Genomic DNA, 24,434 nt, shown 5'->3' with positions numbered 1-24,434 from the left:
TCACTTAGATTAAAACAAAATTCCTTTAGAACATTAAATGAACTAACATGCCACTTGTACAATATTTTTCTATAGATCTTGGCATTCCTTTACTAATGTCAATAATAGGATATGTAAATTTCCACTTGTTATACGTGCTGGAACATGTTATTTGCAATGAAGAATTGGTTACTTTACAACTGTTAACATAAGCCTAGACCGACCAATGGTCATATTTCATGCCTGGTATTTTTCGACAGGTCATATACGATTTAGGGATCAAGCAATATAGGTCTTCAAGCCTACCACCCAGAAAGTCATGGAGCATTAGAAATATTTCACCACACACTGACACACTTGGATGAGGAAATTGATCTAAATATTAACTGTAAGAACATCTGTTCAGACATCTCTTGGATTCAGTCCATTTTAACTACTATTAAAACTTCTTTAAGAGAACATTTCATATAAATATGAAACCTCTTAGTAATTAGGTCTAACATTCAGTAAGTCCCATGAGCTTTGGTATGATTAAAATGTTAAAGAAAAACGTTTTATGCCTTAGATATGAGAATGCTGAAGAAAGAAATCTAAGTGTTAGACTTAAAATCTAATGCACTTTCTCTTCCACCTATCTCTGTGAAACCATTACAGCAAAGACATTTTAGTCCAAAATACCTACAAAGATTGACAAAAATCTAACATAAGATTGCTGTTAAGACACTAGATCAGTAAACAATATTCATATATTCATTCAAACATCTTCCATAAGGAAGTAGATATAATAATTCTTGCTAATGCAATAAAGAGTGATTTTTAACAAGAAATATCCATATAAATTAAATATAGTGGTTGTAACTGCCATAATCTACGCAGACACAATATTACAGGTATTCAGGGCAAGAATTCTTATACTGACTGAATGTCGCGAAATTGCCAAATGCGAATTATCTCATGCCGCCTCAACATTTTTGGTCATGTTGGGAGATATGGTCAAGTAAAACTGTTAGATGCTAAGGACAAAGCTAGTTTTTTTATTCTCTTACGCTTACATTGTAGTTTAACGCTAGAGGAATATAACCTGAATATTAGACACATAAAAGGGAAGTATAATTGGATTGCCGGTGTGCACTATCGCATGCTTGAACTTAGTATATTTTCTTTACTTACTTTCTTTAAAAATAAAAACACTGTTGTATTTTATCATTGTTTGTTCAGCCCTAATTCAATCAGGCTTTCTGAACTTGTTATAACGGTGAGAACTGGTTTGCTATAAAGGTTAGAAATATCACGTGCAATCTATGTACTTCACTGTGGTTTAATTATACAGTAGCTTATTATGATAAACAGAAGCTATATATAGTCTATTAATGGTCGAGTCTTGTATATTGGCCCTTACAGCCAATACACAGACCTTATCATCTCCATAGGCCACATACCACGCATACCAGAATCAGTGTCTTTAACAGCTTACGCATTTTCCTTTCCCTTTTCATTTCTACTAACAATGCTTGTGAAAGTAGGCCTATCTACGTCCCCAAGTAATAGGGCGCATCTACTGACAACAGGCAACAATCGGAACCAAAGCGGTCTTTAGTTATTAAAATTTAAGTTATTTATTTATATTTATAGTTATTTAAGTCTCGAGGTCACAATGAACTTGACCTTTGACCTACAGACGACCAGAACAATTGCGGTTATCTACTGACCAGAGGCAATCATCCTTTGAAGGACCAAGCATTCTCTAGTAATTGATAGAAAACCGAATGGTTTGCCGACCGACAGATCAACAATGACTAAAACAAAATACCCATTTTTTAAAGGTTGGGGTGGGGGTTGAGACATAATAAAACTTCACGTTCCATTAATCTAGTATAATATTTATAAAATACTTACTGGTTTGGCCCATGATCGATCAGCTTCAGCTTACATGTTATTATGGCAATGACCTGACGCCGCTTATTAGTTTATATTATCTTTTGCAACTTAATCCTGTTGAAAATGCATGTGGAATCATAGTTTATCTATTTTACAGATTTTGCTAGACTGGCTCCCGTCCCTATGTTTGTTCTTACTTGCATAATATATCAGTTTTCTTCATTAAGAGGGAAGTAACTCCAGAAGGTTGTTTCTACAGTGACATTTTTTATTGCCCCTGGCTCCAAACATAGGTATGGTTCTGCCATCAGATAAAATCGTGCTATTTAAGAGGCTTAAAATTTTCTGATAGAATGTTTCTTGTATTTATATAAAAAATAACCATGCAGCCAGGGAGCCAGGCTAAGATTTTACCTTCTGTTATTAATTTTAAGTGAATATATTTAAGGATATGCTTTTCTGGACTGGTATCTTTGATACAGTTAAAAGTTTCTACTTCAAAGCTTTGCAAGTGCAGAATGTTTGCATATTAAACTTCAATAACCTAGTGTATGCACATCGTTATTTTTCACATGGTCTATAATCTTGCGAGACACTTACAAAATGAAACAAAAATAGTTTTTACCAAAAAGCAAAGAAACAGATTTCATCTGACTTGGGTTATACGGCATGCCATCCCATTATAGGTAGGAAGATACCAAACAAGACTAAAAATTTCCCTTCACATCGAAATGAAAATATGAGGTATGGGATCTAAACTTTTATACTTACTGTAATCACAGAGATACAACAACACCAAGTGTTTAGACACCATTACTCGCCTCTGACCATAATGCAAAGTGGTTCTAGTTCTGTTTCAAAAGAAGCACGTCTGTACAGTACTGTGTACATACGTAGTTCAATTACAGTACCTAATACATCTCTCGGCTCTCTATGAAACACAACTTCTTCAAGAATATACGACACTATGAAATATGGACTATCAGATCAAAGTCATTGATCATATTGTATAAACGGCTTGAATAGATGACATGCACTAGTCATTTAAAACCCCTGCTTGAAAACAGTATAAGAAGCAGTGTTCACAAAAACAGCTTAAAACATTATTGATCAAACGTACTAATCAACTGAGGCGAGAGTTTAACGATACAACTAAATATGATTTATGGAACTTGTAGAATGCATGTCAAGTGAGTGATGTTTCAATCCGTCCCAATTAGTGGGTACTACTGAGCTATCAGCTTACACACTAGATCTTTACATAGACCTCCAAATTTGGCTATCCATATCAGGCCTCAGTCAAACGGCAGCATGTCAATACATGTGATCAGCTGTTTCGACAGAGTAGAGGCCATGACTACTTACATACAAAACTAATCATATAATTGTCAAGTCGAAAAAGGGGCATAATTTTGTAAAAATACAAAGAAGTTATGAACCCTGTGCCAAGAATATCAGATCATCATAGTGAACAAGTGTTTAAAGTTTCAATTCCCATTAGTTGGTACTGAGATACCAGCTTGCATACAAAAACTTAACCAAAAACTGCTAAGTCGAAAAAGGGACATAATTTTGTAAAAGAGCTAAGTAGAGTTATAGAACCTGAATACTAACTTGAGTACTGTAAGTCAGATTAACAGTGAACAAGTGTATGAAGTTTCAATCCATTCCCATTATTTGGTACTGAGATACCAGCTTACATACAAAAACTTAACCATAAATTGCTTAGTTGAAAAAAGGGCACAATTTTGTGAAAAGGCAAAACAGAGTTATGGAACCTGCAGTTTATCACACTGAATAAATGTATTAAGTTTCAATTCATTTTCATAAGTGGTTAATGTGATTCCAGCTAAAATACAACTAGAATGTGTCTGTAGGACACAGGGTGTGCCCCCCCACCCTCACTGGTACATTTGTCACAAATAAGGGGCAATAATTCAAATGTTTGCAGTCTTAGTGGGGTATATAGCCTCAACAAACATTTTATCAAAAGGATTCATTATTCTAGGCCCTATACTTTTTGAGCTATGAGCATCACAAACAAAAAATCCACTATTTTGGCTATTTCAAGGGCCGTAACTCTGTAATAAGAGCTAAGATTCTCAAGAAGAATGCCAAGTGTGCAAGGTCAAATCACGATAAAGACTCCAGCAAGGTTTCCTGAATTTACATCTAATAATTTTTGAGCTAGGCACATAATTAGGTGAAAAAGTGCATTTTTTTTTACTATTTCAGGGGCCATAACTTTAAAAATAGGGGATGGAGCCAGCCAAAAAATTAGAGGTGTGCAAGTTTATATCATGATAAAGACTTATGCAAGTTTTCAACCATTTATATTAAATACTTTTTGAGCTACGTGCGTCACAAGGTGAAAATGTACATTTTTGACTATTTCAGGGGCCATAACTCTAAAAATAGGGGGCGGACCCATTTGAAAAATAGGAGGTGCGCAAGTTCATATCATGATTAAAACTCATGCAAGGTTTCATGAATCTATATCAAATACCTTTTGAGCTAGGCATGTCACAAGGTGAAAATGCGCATTTTTGACTATTTCAGGGGCCATAACTCTTTGTTTGTTTTGGGTTTAACGCCGTTTTTCAACAGTATTTCAGTCATGTAACGGCGGGCAGTTAACCTAACCAGTGTTCCTGGATTCTGTACCAGTACAAACCTGTTCTCCGCAAGTAACTGCCAACTTCCCCACATGAATTATCAGAGGTGGAGGACTAATGATTTCAGACACAATGTCGTTTATCAAATAGTCACGGAGAACATAAGCCCAGCCCGAGGATCGAACTCGCGACCCTGCGATCCGTAGACCAACGCTCTTACCGACTGAGCTAAGCGGGCGGGCTTCCATAACTCTAAAAATAGGGGGCGGACCCAAATGAAAAATGGGAGGTGCGCAAGTTCATTTCATGATTAAGACTCGTGCAAGGTTTCATGAATCTATATCAAATACTTTTTGAGCTAGGCATGTCACAAGGTGAAAATGTGCATTTTTGACTATTTCAGGGGCCATAACTCTGAAAATAGGGGGCGGAGCCAGATGAAAAATAGGAGGTGCGCAAGATCATATCATGATTAAGACTCGTGCAAGGTTTCATGAATCTATATCAAAAACTTTTTGAGCTAGGCGTGTCACAAGGTAAAAATGTGCATTTTTGACTATTTCAGGGGCCATAACTCTGAAAATAGGGGGCAGAGCCAGACGAAAAATAGGAGGTGCGCAAGTTCATATCATGATAAAGACTCATGCAAGGTTTCATCAATATCAAACACTTTTCGAGCTAGACGGACGGCCGCACTGACAAGACCAAAAAACTTAACCAAACAGATGCTCAGATGAGTCTAATAGCTCTAGCTATTCTTCGAATAGTCAAATTAAAACTGAAGCTTTCCTTGACTTTCCATTTAACAACACAAGATTCCAGTTAATCAGTAAACATTTTATTTTCTGTTTATCTGAAATAAAATAGAAATTAATCACAACCAAACTATCACTGTCTAAATCCTGAAAATAGACCACAGTGATCAGTAATATATTCAAAATTTCAATTTGACCTTTAACCTCCAACTGTGACCTTGACCTTTTAGATAGAAACATGGGGTTTGCGCATGACACTCCTTCTCATTGAAACATTCATGCCAAATATAAACAAGATTAGTCCAAGCATATCAAAGTTATGCTCTGGACAAACTTCAATTTGACCTTTGACCTCCAACTGTGACCTTGACCTTTGAGATAGGAACATGGGGTTTGCGCATGACACTCCTTCTCGTTGAGGTGAACATTCATGCCAAAATCAGACGGACGGACGCACATACGGATGCACGCACATACACCGACCTGCCAAAAGTGAAAACTATATCGAACTCACCACAAGCGGGCCCGACAAAAATCAAACTGCATTACACTGGTGTGTATTATACAGTCATACATGTAATATAACTGCAATATTGACATCTTGTTTCAAATAAATGCAATAAATAAACACATTTTCACTTACACATATGATTTTAAACCTTACCCTGCTAAATTTCTCCAATGATCTTGTCCATCTTTTAGCTTGGACAGTACCATTTACTGTTAAAAGAGGTGCATACCAAAAAGATAGTGACTGAATGGTGAATAGTGCAGCTCATGATCAGACTGCACAGATGTGCAGGCTGATTATGATCTACACTGGTTGCAAAGGCAGAATCAGTCGTGTCCAACACGATAAGGATTAACCAACTGGCTATTCAGTTTCACACATTAAAAATGTATGTCTAATTTATGGTCAATGTCATGGTAATAAATCTGTATTCTGCTTGCCTGCTAGATGCTGATACCAGTATTTTGTAAAGCTACTAGTATATCAATGTGAAAGCTTCTTCAGGTCTGTCTGTCTTTTATTTTACATAAAACTATGGTAAACTTCATACCCGGTAATTAACAACAACAATTTCCAAACTTCGGATTCATTCTTCTAACTATTCCAAACACACCACAAATTTTTATACTGCCCATGTAGATTTCTTGCAAAACTGGACCGGTCAACCATTTTTTTTAAAGCAATGGAAGTGAAAATTCAATCTCAAGTCTGCCTTTGCCTATTTATAAATAAGATCACTAATGCTCAACCTTATGTAATTATGTACAACAATACCCAATGCCCTTATTTTGATACAAAAAAACAACCAGCAAACAGAATAGAACATCTTATATTATGCAGTTTGTGCAAGTTTGTCAGCTGCAGGCACATGCTGAGATTCTCCTCTCTTGGGTTTGCTGATATATCGCTGTTGGTGCTCGAAGAATTTCTTTGTCTCTCCACAAATAGCATTGGTACACATGGGACATCTTAGTACATTCTGTGCTGAACATGACTTGCCTGAATCTAAATGGTCCTTTACAAGTCGGGCTAGGGTCTGGTACAGAAGAGAAAGATTATTGAGCATTTTTTGTGAATTTCTGATATGAAATCAAAGCATCTTGATATTTTTCAGTAATACGTACATTATTTTCAAAATCCTGATTTATATGAGACTAAAATGTGAAAATGCGTATAATATTGAAAACTAAGAAAAATGCAATTACCAAATCCATGAAAGAGTATTGAAACAAGCAAATACAATTCTATCTCCTAGTTAAACAAATAAAGCACAATTATATCTCCTTGTTAGCTCAGAATTTGAAGTATTCAATGTGTTACTTTACTTAATATTTCCATGTGACTGCATTTATAATGGCCACTGTAATAAAAGCTTCAAAATAGGTGCTTAAATCTGATTTAAAAGAAACAAATTAAATCTCTCTTACATTAATAAAGACAGGGTTTCCATTGGGAGCAGCTGATCTACGAATATTAGCACCAAGCTGTAATAAAAAAATCGTAAGTTTTATTTTTGATCCCACTGCTTTCATGAGGTTTAACATGATTATCATGCAAGCTTTTCATCATTTACTGAATTAAACAAGAGGCCCAAATGGACCTAAATTGCCCACCTGAGAAAAACCTGGAAAAAACTTCTTCAAAGGTTTAATATTTTTAATTCGACAGCAATATGTGCAGTTAACCTTTAGCCTGTTGGCGGCAGGTGGTTTTGCCTTTGCGACCAGTGCAGACCAAGATCAGCCTGCCCAAACTAAATGACAGACCAATCCATTTTAAAAATTAGCAGGGTGAAGGATAAGTAAAATCTTTTGAACACCAATTCAAATGTCGAAACAGATTAATTAATAGATTCCCTCTCCATCCCCACCCCCCTGCACGCTTATTCTAATTGCCTCCCTAAGCCTTAAACATTTTTCAGGAAATCTGAAAGATAATATAGCTATTATATGCCAGGATGCTACTGATCAAGTCTGGTGAAGATACATCAAGCAGTTTAAGAGGAGTCACTTAAAAATCTATATTTAGTTCTTGCTGCCAGCGGAACCACTTGCACAAACGTGAGAAAGGTCCATGTCAGCATGCTTTCAATCTAGCACAACTAATTTCAGAGAAGATGTTTAAGTACAAACATTGATGCAAGACGATAGGCAACAGATGCCAAACACAATCCAACTATATTGATGGACCTTTAATTTAGGTGTTCTAAAAGCCCATTAAAAATCACATAATGTTAGTTATATTTTAACTATGTCAAAATCATGCAACATTAAAAGTTTTTAAACTATATCAAATTAAAGAAAGTTTCCACAAGTCTTGTAGCTTTGACATATTTTAAGTCTATCTAGGTGTTTAGCACACATTTAACAGTCTTATCTAGTTTGTATAGATTTATTTATTTATTTATTTGGGTTTAACGGCGCACCAACACAGTATAGGTTATATGGCGCCAAACAGGACTACAAATTTTGGTTTCACATCTCATTTTCATCGAAATAAAAACATGAGGTATGGAATCAAAATTTGTATACCTGCTGGAATCACAGAGTTACAGCAAAACCAAGTGTTAAGACCCTATTAGTCCCCTCTTACAATCATGCAAGGGTAAGGCAGTGGTTCCAATTCTTTTCATACACAGATCGTCCCAGAACCACATGGGGCAGTTTGTACAGACAACACAGTAAGTATGAAGTTTTTACCTCCTCTCCAAGCCCTTTAGCATATTCCAGATCTAGTTCATACAATGTCTCAATATGGTCACTTGTAAATGCTATTGGCACCAAGATGATGTTCTTTTTATCCCTAGCAACTAAACCTTTTATAGCTTCGTCAGTTTGGGGAGACAACCAGGGTAGTGGCCCTACCTAAAACATCCAAATACAGTAACATTGTAACAGTTCCATTATTCTGACTTTTTTATTTATTTTGTTGGGTTTAACGTTGCAGCGACACAATTATAGGTCATATGGCGACTTTCCAGCTTTGATGATGGAGAAAGACCCCAGGTGCCCCGCCGGGCATTATTTTATCATGAGCAGGCACCTTGGTAGAACCATCGACCTTCCACAAGCCAGCTGGATGGCTTAATTCCACACATGTGAAATTCAATGCCCTGAGTGAGAGTCATACCCACAGCGATGAGGGGCAAGTGATTTGAAGTCAGCAATCTTAACCACTCGGCCACAGAGACCTCCTCTGTCTTTTTAAACTTATATTTCAATTACGTACAGAAAATTAAATTTCAAGATAGAGAACTAGAGAACATTGCAAGCTTTCATTTTGTGTCTAAATATCGTAATCGAAACTAAATTTTTTTGTTTGTTTGTTTTTGTTTTTGGAAACAGCATGTATTTCACTTGATAACTGTCTTGCTTTTTAAATATCTTGTATAGTCGTGGTCCAAAATCAGTGCTTTGCTAAAGAATGGAATCTAAAATTTAGTAAAATGAAAGGTCTTATCTAGTGCAGGACCTGGTGTACCTTACAACTCAGTATGCTTGTAAAAGAAAAAATGTGAAGACAATGCGACAGGAAGAAATGTAGTTTCTTTGGACTCATTATTATGGATGTGGGACTTACATTTGTGGATTTTGTGGTTGAGAAAACCAGAGAAAATTCAACCCCAACAAACCATTCCTCTTCATTTTAAATTAATGAATTCATATTCTAAACTAACCAATTTGGCCAAAAACACAAACTTCCATGATTATTTCACAACTTTTTACATCATTAAAATATCTGTGCTTGATATAGCATAAGGTCAAGACAACAATGAATCTAACAATGTGTGTACACACCTTTGACTGCCATACCAGTCTATATGGATGTGAGTTCCCTAATTCTTCCATCACAGCTAAAACTGTAGCACCAACTTCAGTAGAATATGGGTCACCTCGATTCTGACTCTGAAACATACACAGAATGTGTTAATCTTTTCTCTTAATTCTGATACAGACATATAACAGAAACAGACTATCAATAACACAAATAGTAAAGATCATAAAACAGAGAAAAAAATCATGTTTCAAATTTTGTTTGATGTAGCTTTTTCAGACCTTTGTTAACATAATTTTAGAGAAAATAAACAAGTGGTCTTTGCAATAACACTGAGCCGCGCACCATGAGAAAACCAACATCGTAGGTTTGCGACCAGCATGGATCCAGACTAGCCTGCGCATCCGCGCAGTCTGGTCAGGATCCATGCTGTTCGCTAACAGTTTCTCCAGTTCCAATAGGCTGTAAAAGCGAATAGCATGGATCCTGACCAGACTGCGCGGATGCGCAGGCTAGTCTGGATCCATGCTGGTCACAAACCTACGATGTTGGTTTTCTCATGGTGCGGCTCAGTCTTATTGCAAAGACCACTTGTTTATTTTCTCAATTTCCACTTATTAAAGAGGAATAACTTGGCCAAGATAATATACTGATAAACATTCTGACTATTATATACCGATAAACATTCTGACTTAGTTTTAAAGTGAGCTGATCAAGATAAAGTGGACAACTTTGTGGATGCCTCCCACCAACCTCCACAGGTGATCTCATATAAAGGAAAAGTAAAATCGTAAAGTTTTATCTCAGTGTGACATGAGTTGTCTGAGTATATATCCATGCAAAAACAAAATGTTACAAATTGGACGAAACACTTTGACCTCTAAATGAGACCAAGACATCTTATACTTGAATGAGACACATCATCTAGTTATTGTTATCATTTGTGCCAAGTTATTTTGAAATCCAACCAAGCACGACAAAGTTCTAAGCTGGACGTGATACGCACGGATAGGCAAACTTTGTATACATGCACATTCACAAAATAAAGGGTAACAATAAATTAATGTTCCCCCATCCCCATTTTTCTTTATGGGTGAGCATGAGAACAATAAATTACAAAAATGTCTGAAAGTTTTACTGCTCGCCTGTGTGCCATTATTTCTTTTTCAACTTTTTCTATTCTCTTATTTTTTTTGAATAAACCAGATAAATATTTCAACACAGAGCATGGCTATAAAAATTCAGAAATAAGGCATATTACCATACAGGAACAAAACATATGTATGCACAAAAGTTACCTTTAGAGGTAGGGAATGTGCTGAGAAAAGGATGACAACTTCATCCCTCACATCTTCAGGAAACTTCTCAAGCTCTGCACGTATATGCTCTGCATGAGTCTAAAATATAAACATATAATATTTGATTCACTGAAACCGACTAATTCATTACAAAAAATGAGTTTAATGACTCCAATGTGAATGAATATATTGGACAATACTTAAAGAATGTGTTTAATGTGTTTTGTGAAAACAGAGAGAGACAAAGTGTATCAAAACATTAAATAAGTATAAAAGGGGCAAAATTCAAATAAAATTTCTGCAACAGTAATGCATCATACTGTATGTCATATCATGTGGCTTGTAACAATTACAAAATGTTTATGTATTTTCAATGCCACAACACCCATTAAAATGATGTCATAAATGATGCACACAACCAAAGGCAATAAGAATTAACACATCCATATGGAAAAATATTGATGCTTAAAGTCCCTACATAACATAGCAGATTGTAAAAATTACAATCATGTAGTTTGTGTAAATGCAGATATCTCATTTAACTTCATGTATCATTAAAGACTTACAATGAATCGGAATCAAACTGACCTAAAGAAACACAATAAAAAATCAGCCTTCTTCAAGACCAAGTTGATTATTTTAGTTACCATTCAAGTAACAGTAAAAAGAAATTGTTTTTCTACCAACAGATGGTTTTTTTTCATGTATGATTTCAATAGGAGATTTGAGCCGCGCCATGAGAAAACCAACATAATGGCTTTACGACCAGCATGGATGCAGACCAGCAGTCAGGATCCATGCTGTTCACTAACAGTTTCTCTAACTGCAATAGGCTTTGAAAGCGAACAGCATGGATCCTAATCAGACTGCATGGATGCGCAGGCTGGTCTTGATCCATGCTGGCCGCAAAGCCACTATGCTCATGATGCGGCTCATTTATTAAATTACAGGCTGTAAAATTACCTGTATAAGTCCTGAGTTAGTTGGCCATCTATCAATACTGCTCCACGCTATCTGACTGACAGAGCCACGATTACGATAATGTTTATAAATGGCGTTCATACTACTTCCTGTTGTAGAACAACTGTATTGTGGGTACTGGGTAAAAGCAATCCCTCTTTTAATACCATCACTGTAAAAGAAAATAGCTCATTTCCTTACCCAACTTATGTCTGTTTCTATAATTTTCAACAGTTATACATCAAAACACCACCCGCACAAGCATCAATGACTCAAATACCCGGGCTTGCATATTTTGTAAATATGTATTGTAATTATATGCTATTTGATTTGATTAATAAATATTGTTTAAACCAAATACCCGGGCTGACTCGGAAGCAATTCATATGGTCCCTTTATATTTTCTAAGTTTGCTCAAAAGCTTGGATAACTTGAGCATTTTGCTTAAGTATCCTACTTCTAGCAATCCCTGTTTTACTGTACTTAAATCTGTGATAATGTAAAGACATTCAACTAACAAAACAGAATAAGGACTTAAAATCTTTATAATGGAAGTACAAAATACATCTCCCCAGACAATTTGTATTTAGCAAGAGCTGTCACAGGAGACAGCTTGCTCGACTTTTTCGTTGTCGGATAGTAAAATTGGGCACATCTGAAATTTTACGTAAAAAGGGGGATAACTCATAAAATACAGAAGTCACAGTTATGGCCCTTGTGTTTGTGTTGATGATGAACAACTATTTTAAGCCTGAATCAAATCCCTACTGAAATAACAGAAATATAATGAAAATGCATCAAAATTAACATAAAATTCTAAGTAACAAGAGCTGTCAGAGGACAGCAACGCTGGACTATTCAACAGCCTTGTCAACTGAATGAATACAAAAGTTAAACAAGAGGACCATGATGGTCCTGAATCGCTCACCTGTTCCCACATGACCCAGTTTTGAGTATGACGTCGTCTTTTCTATTATTTGACATAGTGACCTAGTTTCTGAGCTCATGTGACCCAGTTTTGAACTTGACCTAGACATTATCAAGATAAAAATTCTGACCAATTTTCGTGAAGATCTATTGAAAAATATGGTCTCTAGAGAGGTCACAAGGTTTTTCTATTATTTGACCTATTGACCTAGTTTTTTAAGGCACGTGACCCAGTTTCAAACTTGATCTAGATATCAACAAGGTGAACATTCTGACCAATTTTCATGAAGATCCATTCAAGGGTATGGCCTCTAGAGAGGTCACAAGGTTTTTCTATTTTAAGACCTACTGACCTAGTTTTTGATCGCAGTTGACTCAGTTTCAAACTTGACCTATATATCATCAAGATAAACATTCAGACCAACTTTCATATAGATCCCATGAAAATATGGCCTCTAGAAAGGTCACAACATTTTTTCATTATTTGACCTACTGACCTATTTTTTGAAGGCACGTGACCCACTTTCGAACTTGACCTAGATATCATCAAGATGAACATTCTGACCAATTTTTATGGAGATCCATTCACAAGTATGGCCTCTAGTGAGGTCACAAGGTTTTTCTATTTTTAGACCTACTGACCTAGTATTTGACCGCACATGACCCTGTTTTGAACCTGACCTAGATATCATCAAGATGAAAATTCAGACCAACTTTCATACAGATCCCATGAAAAATATGGCCTCTAGAGAGGTCACAAGGTTTTTCTATTATTTGACCTACTGACCTAGTTTTTGAAGGCACGTGACCCACTTTCAAACTTGACCTAGATATCATCAAGATGAACATTCAGACCAACTTTCATACAGATCCCATGAAAAATATGGCCTCTAGAGAGGTCACAAGGTTTTTCTATTATTTGACCTACTGACCTAGTTTTTGATGGCATGTGACCCAGTTTCGAATTTGACCTAGATATCATCAAGGTGAACATTCTGACCAATTTTCATGAAGATACCATGAAATATATGGCCTCTAGAGAGGTCACAAGGTTTTTCTATTTTTAGACCTACTGACCTAGTTTTTGATTGCACGTGACCCAGTTTCGAACTTGACCTAGATATCATCAAGGTGAACATTCTGACCAATTTTTATGAAGATCCATTCATAAGTTTGGCCTCTAGAGAGGTCACAAGGTTTTTCTATTTTTAGACCTACTGACCTAGTTTTTGACCGCACGTGACCCAGTTTCAAACTTGACCTAGATATCATCAAGATGAACATTCAGACCAACTTTCATACAGATCCCATGAAAAATATGGCCTTTAGAGAGGTCACAAGGTTTTTCTATTATTTGACCTACTGACCTAGTTTTTGATGCCACGTGATCCAGTTTCGAACTTGACCTAGATATCATCAAGGTGAACATTCTGACCAATTTTCATGAAGATCTTTGAAATATATGGCCTCTAGAGAGGTCACAAGGTTTTTCTATTTTTAGACCTACTGACCTAGTTTTTGACTGCATGTGACCCAGTTTCGAACTTGACCTAGATATCATCAAGGGGAACATTCTGACCAATTTTCATAAAGATCCCATGAAAAATGTGACCTCTAGAGTGGTCACAAGCAAAAGTTTACGCACGCACGAACGCACGCACGGACGGACGCACGGACGATGGACGCTGCGCGATCACAAAAGCTCACCTTGTCACTTTGTGACAGGTGAGCTAAAAAGGGGCATTATTTTGTAAAATGCAAAGTAGAGGTATTGGACCTCTGTACTGCATGTCATATCTTGACAGTTAACAAGTGTGTGACGTTTCACTCCTTTCCAATTTGTGGATACTGAGATACCAGCTTACATACAAAAACTTAACCAAAAACTGCTAAGTCGAAAAAGGGGCATAGTTTTGTAAAAATGCAAAGTAGAGTTATGGGACCTTCACAGTGCATGTTAGATCATGACAGTGAACAAGTGTGTGAAGTTTCAATCCATTCCCACAAGTGGTTACTGAGATACCAGCTTACATACAAAACCTTAACCAAAAATTTCTAAGTCGAAAAAGGGGCATAATTTTGTAAAAAAGCAAAATAGAGTTATGGAACCTGTGCAATGTAAGTCAGTTTATCACAGTGAATAAGTGTGTGAAGTTTCAATCCATTCCCACAAGTGGTTAATGAGATACCAGCTTACATACAAAACCTTAACCAAATCGGGACGCGGAAGCGGATGCCGACGCATGGGCGAGTCCAATAGCTCTACTATTCTATGAATAGTGGAGCTAAAAAGGGGGCATAATCCATAAAAAAATGGATGCCAGAGTTATGGACCTTGTCTCATATGAAAGGGGTAATGATGTGGAACAACTATTTTAAGTTTGAATCAAATTCATTTAGTAATAATTGAGATAAAGTGGAAGTGCACCAAAGCTTTAACCTCAAATTCTAAGTAAAAAGGGGGGATAATTCATAAAATATTGGCGCCAGAGTTATGACCCTTGTGGCTTGCTTACCCCCTCCCCCACTCCCCACCCCCAACACACCCCACCCCAACTGTTGTGGGTGATCCAAAAACTACGTCCTGTCACAAAGGGCATACAAAAAGGATTTCATAACAAAAATTATCTGGAATACTAAAGCTTATCGCACAGATGTGTACCTTTCCATTTGTTCCAAAGCATCTTCTGTGAGAGGGTTGACATAGCGAAATCCGATGTAGAACTTGTGTGGTGCTGTAAGAATACAACGTACAACAAATATAACAATCACAGCAATAATTATTGTATTAATCATGTAAACTGCAATTAAACTAATATTATAACTGAGTAAAAATTCAAAAATAAAACAGAAATACAGGCTTGATGACTTTTGATTCAATATTCTGGAAATCAATGACTTCACTTTCAAGTACTACAAGTTATAAGACTGGATGCTGGTGAGTTAAGTATAGACACCAGCAGTGGGTGTGGCTGGAAATTGATTAATCCATTCATTCCAAGTGGAGAGTTTCATCAACTACCCATGTTTAATTATAAGAAACCTTTATGTGTTAACTTTAATTTTACTTTAGTCATTAAGAGGGGACTATGTGGTTAACGTTGCTGACTTCAAATCATTAGCCCCTCATCAAAGTGGGTTCGAGCCTCACTCGGTGTGTTGAATTCTTCATGTGAAGAAGCCCTCCATAAACTTAAGAAATTTCAGTGGTTCTACCCAGGTGATGAGATAATGTTCAATCAAAGCTGGAAAGCTGCCATATGACCTATAATTGCCCCCATGCAAAGTTAAACCCAACAAAACAAAAACAATGCTCGACCATTCAACAGCCTTGTCGACTGAATGAATACGAAGGTTGAAAAAGGGGCATAATTTAAAAAAAGCAAAATATGGTTATGGATCCTGCATAGTGCTTATCATCTCATGACAGTGGACAAGTGTGTGAAGTTTCAATCCATTCCCATAAGTGGGTACTGAGATACCAGCTTACATATAAGAATTTAACCCAAAACTCCTAAGTTTAAAAAGGGGCATAATTTTGTAAAATTCAAAGTTGAGTTATTGACCCTTTGCACTGCATGTCATATCATGACAGTGAACAAGTGTGTGAAGTTTCAATCCTTTCCCATTAGTGGATACAGAGATACCAGCTTACATACAAAACCTTAACCAAAAAATTATAAGTCGAAAAAGGGGCATAATTTTGTAAAAAAGCAAAATAGAGTTATGGAACCTGCTTTGTGTATGTCAGATCATGACAGTGAATAAGTGTGTGAAGTTTCAATCCATTCCAATTAGTGAGTACTGAGATACCAGCTTACATACAAAACCTTAACCAAAAAATTCTAAGTCGAAAAAGGGGCATAATTTTGTAAAAAAGCAAAATAGAGTTATGGAACCTGTGCAATGTAAGTCAGTTTATCACAGTGAATAAGTGTGTGAAGTTTCAATCCATTCCCACAAGTGGTTACTGAGATACCAGCTTACATACAAAACCTTAACCAAAAATTTCTAAGTCAAAAAAGGGGCATAATTTTGTAAAAAAGCAAAATAGAGTTATGGAACCTGTGCAATGTAAGTCAATTTATCACAGTGAATAAGTGTGTGAAGTTTCAATCCATTCCCACAAGTGGTTGCTGAGATACCAGCTTACATACAAAAACTTAACCAAATCGGGACGCGGACGCTGACGCATGGGCGAGTCCAATAGCTCTACTATTCTATGAATAGTCGAGCTAAAAATCAGTTAGTCATATGAGAAACTGATTAAAATTAACTAAAGTCATTAGAGCAATGCCCAGCAGACTAATGTATTCTACACTGAAACTCTTATCCTAACCAGTCTCAAAACACCAGCATCTGATTGGTTATTTCTGAGCAACATACAAAAACTCACCAATGAAAGAGCTGCAGTCTGAGACTGGTCTACAAACTCAGTTTTATCACTTTACAGCCTGGCTGTCTGAGACTCTTTAGATCCTACGGAGCAAAAACGGGCCAGAAGTACCAAATAAGAGCTATAATGCATAAGAAGTACAGTGGGTAATAAACTAGAACAAGAGGGCCAAGATGGCCCTAGGTCGCTCACCTAAGAAACACACCATAACAGTGTAAAACATGTTTGACCTAGTGATTTCATGGAAACAAATATTCTGACCAATTTTCATTAAGATTGGACCAAAAAATTGGTCTCTTGCGATAAAACAAGCATTTTCTTAGATATGACCTAGTTTTTGACCCTAGATGACCCATGTTCAAATTCGACCTAGATTTTATCAAGGCAATCATTCAGACCAAAATTCATGAAGATCAATTGAAAAATACAGCCTCTATCACATACACAAGTTTTTTCTTTGATTTGACCAAGTGACCTAGTTTTTGACCTCAGATGACCCATATTCAAATTCGACCTAGATTTCATTAAGGCCATCATCCTGACCAAATTTCATAAAAATCAATTGAAAAAAACAGTCTCTATCGCATACACAAGATTTTTCTTTAATTTGACCTAGTGACCTAGTTTTTGACCTCAGATAACCCATATTTAAACTCGACCTAGATTTCATCAAGGCAATCACTCTGACCAAATTTCATGAAGATCAATTGAAAAATACATCCTCTATTGCATACACAAGGTTTTTCTTCGATTTGACCTAGTTTTTGACCCCAGATGACCCATTTTCGAACTCGGCCTACATTTTATCAAGGTAATCATTCTGGCTAAATTTCATGAAGATCAGTTGAAAAATACAGCCTCTATTGCATACACAAGGTTTTTCTTTGATTTGACCTAGTGACCTAGTTTTTGATCCCAGATGACCCATTTTCGAACTTGGTCTAAATTTCATCAAGGTAATCATTCTGACCAAAATTCATGAAGATCAATTGAAAAATACAGCCTCTATCGCATACACAAGGTTTTTCCTTGATTTGACCTAGTGACCTAGTTTTTGACCCCAGATGACCCATTTTCGAACTCGGCCTAGATTTCATCAAGGTTATCATTCTGACCAATATTCATGAAGATCAATTGAAAAATACCGCCTCTATCGCATACACAAGGTTTTTCTTTGATTTGACCTAGTGACCTAGTTTTTGACCCGAGATGTCCCATTTTCGAACTCGGCCTAGATTTCATCAAGGTTATCATTCTGACCAATAATCATGAAGAATAATTGAAAAATACAGCCTCTATCGCATACACAAGGTTTTTCTTTGATTTGACCTAGTGACCTAGGTTTTGACCTGAGATGACCCATTTTCGAACTCGGCCTAGATTTCATCAAGGCAATCATTCTGACCAATATTCATGAAGATCAATTGAAAAATACAGCCTCTATCGCATACACAAGGTTTTTCTTTGATTTGACCTAGTGACCTAGTTTTTGACCCGAGATGACCCATTTTCGAACTCGGCCTAGATTTCATCAAGGTTATCATTCTGACCAATATTCATGAAGATTAATTGAAAAATACAGCCTCTATCGCATACACAAGGTTTTTCTTTGATTTGACCTAGTGACCTAGTTTTTGATCCGAGATGACCCATTTTCGAACTCGGCCTAGATTTCATCAAGGTTATCATTCTGACCAACACTCATGAAGATTAATTGAAAAATACAGCCTCTATTGCATACACAAGCTAAATGTTGACAGACGACGGACGACAGACGACAGACGACAGACGACGGACGACGGACGCCGGACATTGAGCGATCAGAAAAACTCACCTGAGCATTGCTCAGGTGAGCTAAAAAAGTGAATACCTGTTTCAGGACTGATTTTGTCAAGTATTTCAATCATTCCCTGACCCTGTAGAGTTGTCCATTTCTTGATGGGAGACCCTCCTCCTATTTCATGGTACTGTTTCTGTATACTAGGCGTTCGTCTGTTAGCTATGGCTGGTCCAAGTCGACTGTATGAGTAAATAGTATAGAAATTGTCAGACTTGGAATAAATTTTTGTTTAACTTTTCTGACAATTCTCAAAGTAATATCATAATAGCGCATATTTCCTTCTTAAAATAGGTCCAATGAAAGTACCCAGGGCTCTCGTTTGCATTTTGGGACTGGGGCCAGGGTCCATGCAAGGGGGGAATTTCGCATGATTTTTCAAAAAAAGTCTTTTGAGGGGGAATTTCAAATGCGAAAAGAAATGCAAACAAATATAAACATTCTTTTCAGTTTTGCTGACCCAAACCTGAATTTTGTTAATTATAAACTCTTTTGTATGAATTCTGCCAATTATTAACAACATTATTTATTCATCTCACTTGGTATTTTTCTCTGAGCCACTGAATTTTCAGAAACAGTAAAATTTTAAGGCCAGCAAGTCAACTGCAAAGCACTTAGCACTCAGACGTTCTTGGACTAAAGGGGGAATGTTTTTGAAAATAGGGGGAAAAAAACATACTATTTTGAGGGGGGGAATTGGGCCTATATTCGGCCCCAAATTTTGCCAAACGAGAGCCCTGGTACCTATTTCTGATAGTAAAAAAACAGATGTTTACAATATCTATCTAAATTCAGACTGATAATTATGAAGCTAACTGCTGCTAAAGCTAACTTTAAAGGAAAACCCTGCCTTAATAATTATATTTCTCTAATGAAAAATCATTTTGATTAAACTGATTGTGGTTCACAACAGCTGTTAGAATACATGAGGAAAATGAAACTGATTTGCTATAATTTTTCAACAACTTACAATTTGTAAAATATTTTAAATTTTGCCTCTTTCTCTCCTACTTAATGTCAGGATATGAAACCTTTCCAAATAACATGAAAGTCATACAACCAAAGAACTGTGATTCCAACTTAAGTCAATGAACATTTTAAGTACAGGAGTTTACATACCAGCTGTTTCTTTAATTTATATTTTATAAATCATCTAGATCTACATAGCGAAAGCACATAAAAACTGGTCTACATATTCCACACATCTGCTTCATGAAATCTCATTATCTATTGTTTTTATATGTGTTTTTATTATTATGGTGGAGTGTGTGCGTGTTGTGGTGGGAGTTTTGGGGGGTGGGGGGGGGGGGGGGGGGGGGGGGGGGGGGGGGGGGGGGAATAAGACCGATGAAACTCCTCCTGGTACAGAACCACTCCCATAATTTTGAACAGGTATGAGAAAGCCTCTCAGCTCTACAGCAAAATGGGAGAGAATTTGTCCGCTTCTTCAAAATGCATTGGAAGAAGTTTTGTAAAAGTGGTTTCTTTCTGCAATCATTTTTTCTAATTCTAAATACAGTAAGGGTTTCTTTGGCAGAAGGGCTTAGGTCTACAACTTCAAATCACTTGATCATCAAATGATGTCTGGAAAACATGCTTCAGGTCAGGCATCACCCTAGCTTCCTATGTGCCTGCCCCTGCCGCCAATGTCTTAAGAGTCACCATTTGATCTTAAATCGACAGAACAAATACAGCAGCTAGTGCCTATCTTACCAGACTTACCTCTGAGCAGGGAGCTGTATAAGATCCCTATCTTTGAACAAGTTCAACAGGAACTCATGTACTTCATCCAATGTCTCCGGGCCACCCATATTCAACATTAAAATACCAGTCTTAGGTTTGCTGTAATAGTACAGTATAAACATTCTACATCAACATTTTTCTCACATACATATTTTGACTGAAGAACATTATTTTGAAATTTTAAGGGATATTAAGACAGAACTTGTAGGCATAGGAAATAGAGATCAATATAACTGCACCTTTACTAATCCTACCAGGTGTTCTGTATTACAAAAGTGCTTCTATTGTGACATTTTGGTACAAGCAAAACTGTATTATCTGCACTATTAATTACTTAATGATACTTCATTTTATTATTGGCTTGTTAACAGATAATTTTTTACCACATGTAAGTTGACAGAATCATAGGAACCATGTTTTGAAGGGTAAATCAAACACAAATGAATAAATCCTAAATGTTTTTGTTGTGCAAAAAAGTATGATATTGTGTCTAAAACAGTTTTCATTTTCCACTCAATTGTGTAATTGCAAGGGAAGTAAACTAATAGATATCTCTGCTTATAAGTACTAGCCCAAGGCAAGAGTTGTCATTCTTTGTGGATCACAACTTTAAATTAAGAATTAAAACTTCTATTATTGATATTAACAAAACTATCGTAAACTTCACATTTGTGAAATCATTTTTGGTTATTTCAAGGACTTGGAAATCAATTTCTGGACTTTATTTAATGTATTACTCTCATTAAAAATTTTAGGGTCTATCTCTTAGACTAACAGAAGCAATATAATTATGAACTTAAAGCATCGAATTTGCCATATGTAATAAAGTTTTTTAACATTTATTTCTCTTACTTTTTTTTTTTTTTTTTTTTTTTACAAAATCCATCATATGAATTAAACATTGGTGTTTACTACTTATACTACCCTCTGGTCAATCCTACATACCTATCCGTGCTAGCAAACCTTCTGTTGCCATGGTAACCAGTTGTTGTAGCACAATATTCTTGTATATTTTGTCTTCCTAAACCTTGCTTCTGTAAAACTGAAATTAAACAAAAAATGAAAGATTGCTTTTTTTGCAGCTTAAAATGTATAGTTTTTTTCTGTTTGTTTCACACAGCCTAGTATGTTTCTTTCAAGTTTCAAGTTTTACATTTGCAATATTTTAAAATGCATCTAGAGAGGTGGAGTTAAATTAATATCAAAGCAAATTTGTGTGTAATGAATACTTTAATAGTGCAAACAAACTAATATTACTGCATTTTGAAATATCCAATAATATCTTAGCTTTTGATATCCTTAACTCATTGTATGATGCTTTAAAATCATATAAGAATATCACAAAATACATTTAATGATATCTCAAATTATAGTGATATCATTTTACAATATTCTTTAAGATATCACAAACACATTTAATGATATCTCAAATTTTAAATAGTGATATCATTTTACAACTTACTCTTTAAGATATCACAAAACACATTTAATGATATCATAAAATGAACTAAGGATATCACAAAATGAATTGAGGGCATTACAAAAATGTGACAACATAGTAAATTGGTATAAAAAATAAATTTGTCAGATGTAGAGAATAACTAAATCAACATATAAAACCAAAATAATTATTATGAATTTATCACATTATTCAAAGTCCTCAAGTATTAAAAAATGCACCTCAAATGAAGTCCTCCGTTACGTTACTTTAAGTTAGCAGTTGTGTCATTATTCAATAAGAATTCTATATATATATAATGAGCCATTTATCTTTTCATATTTTCATCAAATTAAGTTCACTTTTTGCAAGACTGCTAGATAATAGGTAAAAACCAAAATGTCATCCAAATGAGTCATAATGTAATCTACAACAGTTCTCACAGTTTCGGTATCATTTTTGTATCATAACAAAAAGAGCTTGTGAATGCTTTGAAATTTTGAAAATTTGTGAAAACTTTGAGACCGTTAAACATGAAGAAAGTATCATGTGAAATAAAAGGAAATAATTTCTTTTCTTTCTGAATATTTAAAACTTTAACCATTCATCCAAACTTCTAGGTTTGAAAATTAGCAAACTGACACCATACAAGACCCCTTTATAAAGAAGTTATTTCCTATTTACATGATTACAGAAATATAAATCTTTATAGATACTTACAATGTTATCTGATAAAAGCCAATCAATGCACTTATTAATTGGTACAAAAACTATATAATATTATATCTCTTTTGCAAAAGAGTATACTAGCTATTACAGACAATAATACTATATTATAAATATTGAACTTCATCAATTAAAATGAAGGACTTAAAGGCCAGAAACACTTTTATAAACAATTTAAGCAGTGGAAAAGCCAAGTTTTATGGGATCATGACAGTGATGTTGAAGGAATGTTAGGATCACAGTGTCAGAAGGATTTTTTTCTCAATGATGTCTAGTCCATTAAAGAATTAATAAAACAAACTTAAAAATATAAATTCTCAAGCTCCATAATTATAAATTATGATTTGCCAAAGACCATGAGCTCAAACATTCTTAATATGTTTTTATGAGAGACATTTTTAAAAGAAAATTTGCTTTAGAAAATCTTGCTAGTACTGTCAAGGCTGGCAATGCAGTATTTGTTGCATTTCTGTCAAGTGGAGCACAGTAGACAGGATAGTTATATTTTTTTTTGTAATTAAAAAAAAATAGTAGAGGCAAGAATAGTTTTAGTATCAGATAGGTACAGCTTACAAACTTCTTGTCTGATGCAACTTAGCTAGCTTCTTTTTTTCAAATTTTCTGAGAATCAAGTTAATGACAATATTTTATATTCAGTTGAAAATAAACATACTACTATACATGTGTAATAGGTTTCTGCAGAAATGCAAGTAAGAAACTCTGTATTTCTCAAACCAGGGTCACTCAAAATTCATTTTTGAAAGACCCTGCTCAAACTGATGTGATTCCCTCACAGGGTTATGTCATACTGTTCAAGAAAGGTGTATAGCAATGGTAAATAAAATTTACCATTATATTTATCTTTACTTTTAGTATCTGGTAACACATTCAAAGGTCTTGCAAGATTTTTTGTCAGATTTAACATGTTTAAAGCATATAATATGTGTAAATGCACATGTTAAATTATATCATGTATTGAACAGATTTTATTTTTAAATAAAAGTTTCTTGTTCCAAATACAAAAAGTTCTAAAGAAGTTTGCAATTACCTATTGCTATCATATATAAACCATTATGGGTATCAGCAAATGATAACAAAACCTGAAAATCAACATTCTGGACATATGGTTTAACTGGTTTGTCAAGTTTGTCTATAAAAAAGTTTAAAAATTATATGACAAAAATAAAATGACAAGATCAAAACAATGAGATAATACATACAATAAATTGTAGATTATATAGTCTGTTATTAAAAATATATATGAGAATATCACCAGTGCAGGTCAGCAGTGTTATGCAATATTTTTATATGGGACATAACTTTCAGCATTTTTATCATGCGTTCTTTTTGCATTTTGAATTGATGACAACTCAAATATAATATATATTGTAACATACAATAACAGATAGCTCAAAGATTAAACGGTAAAAAACGAAGAAATACAATTTTACCTGCAAAAATCTGTCTGCATAGTTTTGCCATGTTTGACATGAGGGAATCCTGTGTACTGACATTTGATGCTATATTTAGAAACAAAATACTACTTCCGGGTTTTTCCAATCTGGTTCTCGGTCTCCATGTATTGATACGCAAGAAC

At 35.3% G+C, this 24,434-nt stretch overlaps 1 protein-coding gene across 1 annotated transcript; it reads right to left on the bottom strand.

The window, feature by feature from the left end:
- Positions 1–5,294: 5,294 nt before the first annotated feature.
- LOC128548578 (ferrochelatase, mitochondrial-like) lies at positions 5,295–24,417 on the bottom strand. Its single transcript, XM_053523843.1, has 11 exons — positions 24,289–24,417; positions 21,619–21,715; positions 20,653–20,772; positions 18,964–19,112; positions 15,360–15,432; positions 11,774–11,942; positions 10,811–10,909; positions 9,536–9,643; positions 8,438–8,602; positions 7,166–7,222; positions 5,295–6,774 (listed from the first exon to the last, which is right to left on the bottom strand). Exons 1-11 carry the CDS (start codon positions 24,326–24,328, stop codon positions 6,571–6,573), a joined length of 1,281 nt encoding a protein of 426 aa, XP_053379818.1. The 5' UTR covers positions 24,329–24,417; the 3' UTR covers positions 5,295–6,570.
- Between the last annotated feature and the right edge of the window lie 17 nt (positions 24,418–24,434).

The sequence above is a fragment of the Mercenaria mercenaria genome, chromosome 14 (assembly GCF_021730395.1).
Source record: "Mercenaria mercenaria strain notata chromosome 14, MADL_Memer_1, whole genome shotgun sequence".
Lineage (NCBI taxonomy): Eukaryota > Metazoa > Mollusca > Bivalvia > Venerida > Veneridae > Mercenaria > Mercenaria mercenaria.
The sequence above is the reverse complement of the archived record's forward strand: the minus strand, read 5'-3'. Positions and strand labels throughout refer to the sequence as shown.

Excerpts from the sequence above, each read along its gene's own strand:
- LOC128548578 (XM_053523843.1), bottom strand. The coding sequence starts at position 24,328 with ATGTCAAACATGGCAAAACTATGCAGACAGATTTTTGCAG. Across the intron at positions 20,773-21,618 it reads AGGTTTGCTAGCACGGATAG|CAAACCTAAGACTGGTATTT; the intron begins GTATGTAGGATT and ends GTACTATTACAG. Across the intron at positions 19,113-20,652 it reads ATACAGCTCCCTGCTCAGAG|TCGACTTGGACCAGCCATAG; the intron begins GTAAGTCTGGTA and ends TTACTCATACAG.